At 63.2% G+C, this 742-nt stretch overlaps 1 protein-coding gene across 1 annotated transcript; it reads right to left on the reverse strand.

Moving 5' to 3' along the window:
• Positions 1-19: 19 nt before the first annotated feature.
• Positions 20-736, reverse strand: STK16 (serine/threonine kinase 16; the record flags this gene model as incomplete). The annotated part of the gene is given in 5 exon segments (XM_010174600.2): positions 20-145; positions 212-231; positions 234-303; positions 384-504; positions 579-736. Coding segments are annotated over 5 exon segments (495 nt in total), but the record flags the coding sequence as incomplete, so codon positions are not given.
• Positions 737-742: the final 6 nt, after the last annotated feature.

The raw sequence follows: 742 nt of genomic DNA on the forward strand, positions 1-742 counted from the left end.
GGCCCCCCTCCCCAGCCACTCACCTGGTTGTGGAGGGTATGGCGATGGGGTTCTGCACCGCCAGAGCCACGCTGTCACCCTTCTGGAAGATGGCATCGTAGGGGCCCTCCCCATACATCATGCAGTACAGCACACAGCCTAGGGACTGGAGTGCAGCGGGGTCAGGGCAGCCCTACGGCAGCGGGCCAGGGGCCAGGGGCCAGATCCTTACCCAGATATCGGTGCGCTCAAAAAACACTGGCTCGGCACCGTAAAGAGCTCGGGGGCACGGTAGGAGATGGTGCAACGCTGGGCAGCCCAGTCCTGCAGAGAGGGGGGGTAGGATGGGGATGAAGGGCTCAGGGCAGGGATGGGCTAGTGGGGTGATGTCCCAGGGCACCCACCTGCACGGCCATGGCCTCCCGAGAGCTGTTGACTTCAATGCGAGCTTGGTTCATGGAGCCCAGGTCCATCAGCACAGGCCGGTCATCCTCATCCAGCAGCACGTTGGTGGGCTTGAGGTCCCTGCGGGGATGGATGTCACTAAACACCCACTGGGCTCCCTGCCAACCCCCCAGCTGAGGCTGCCAGCCCCTCACCTGTGTGCATAGCCCTTGCTGTGGATGGCTTGCAGCCCACAGCAGATGCCATGGAGGATGAGGAGGATCCGGTGCTCTGGCATGAAGGTCCCTTTCTCTAGCAGAGCTTGCACATCGCTCCAGCGGGTCACCCCCTGGCAAACGCAAGCCGCCAGTTGACCATG

The sequence above is a fragment of the Antrostomus carolinensis genome, unplaced genomic scaffold, assembly GCF_000700745.2.
Source record: "Antrostomus carolinensis isolate BGI_N321 unplaced genomic scaffold, ASM70074v2 scaffold33158, whole genome shotgun sequence".
Classification (NCBI taxonomy): domain Eukaryota; kingdom Metazoa; phylum Chordata; class Aves; order Caprimulgiformes; family Caprimulgidae; genus Antrostomus; species Antrostomus carolinensis.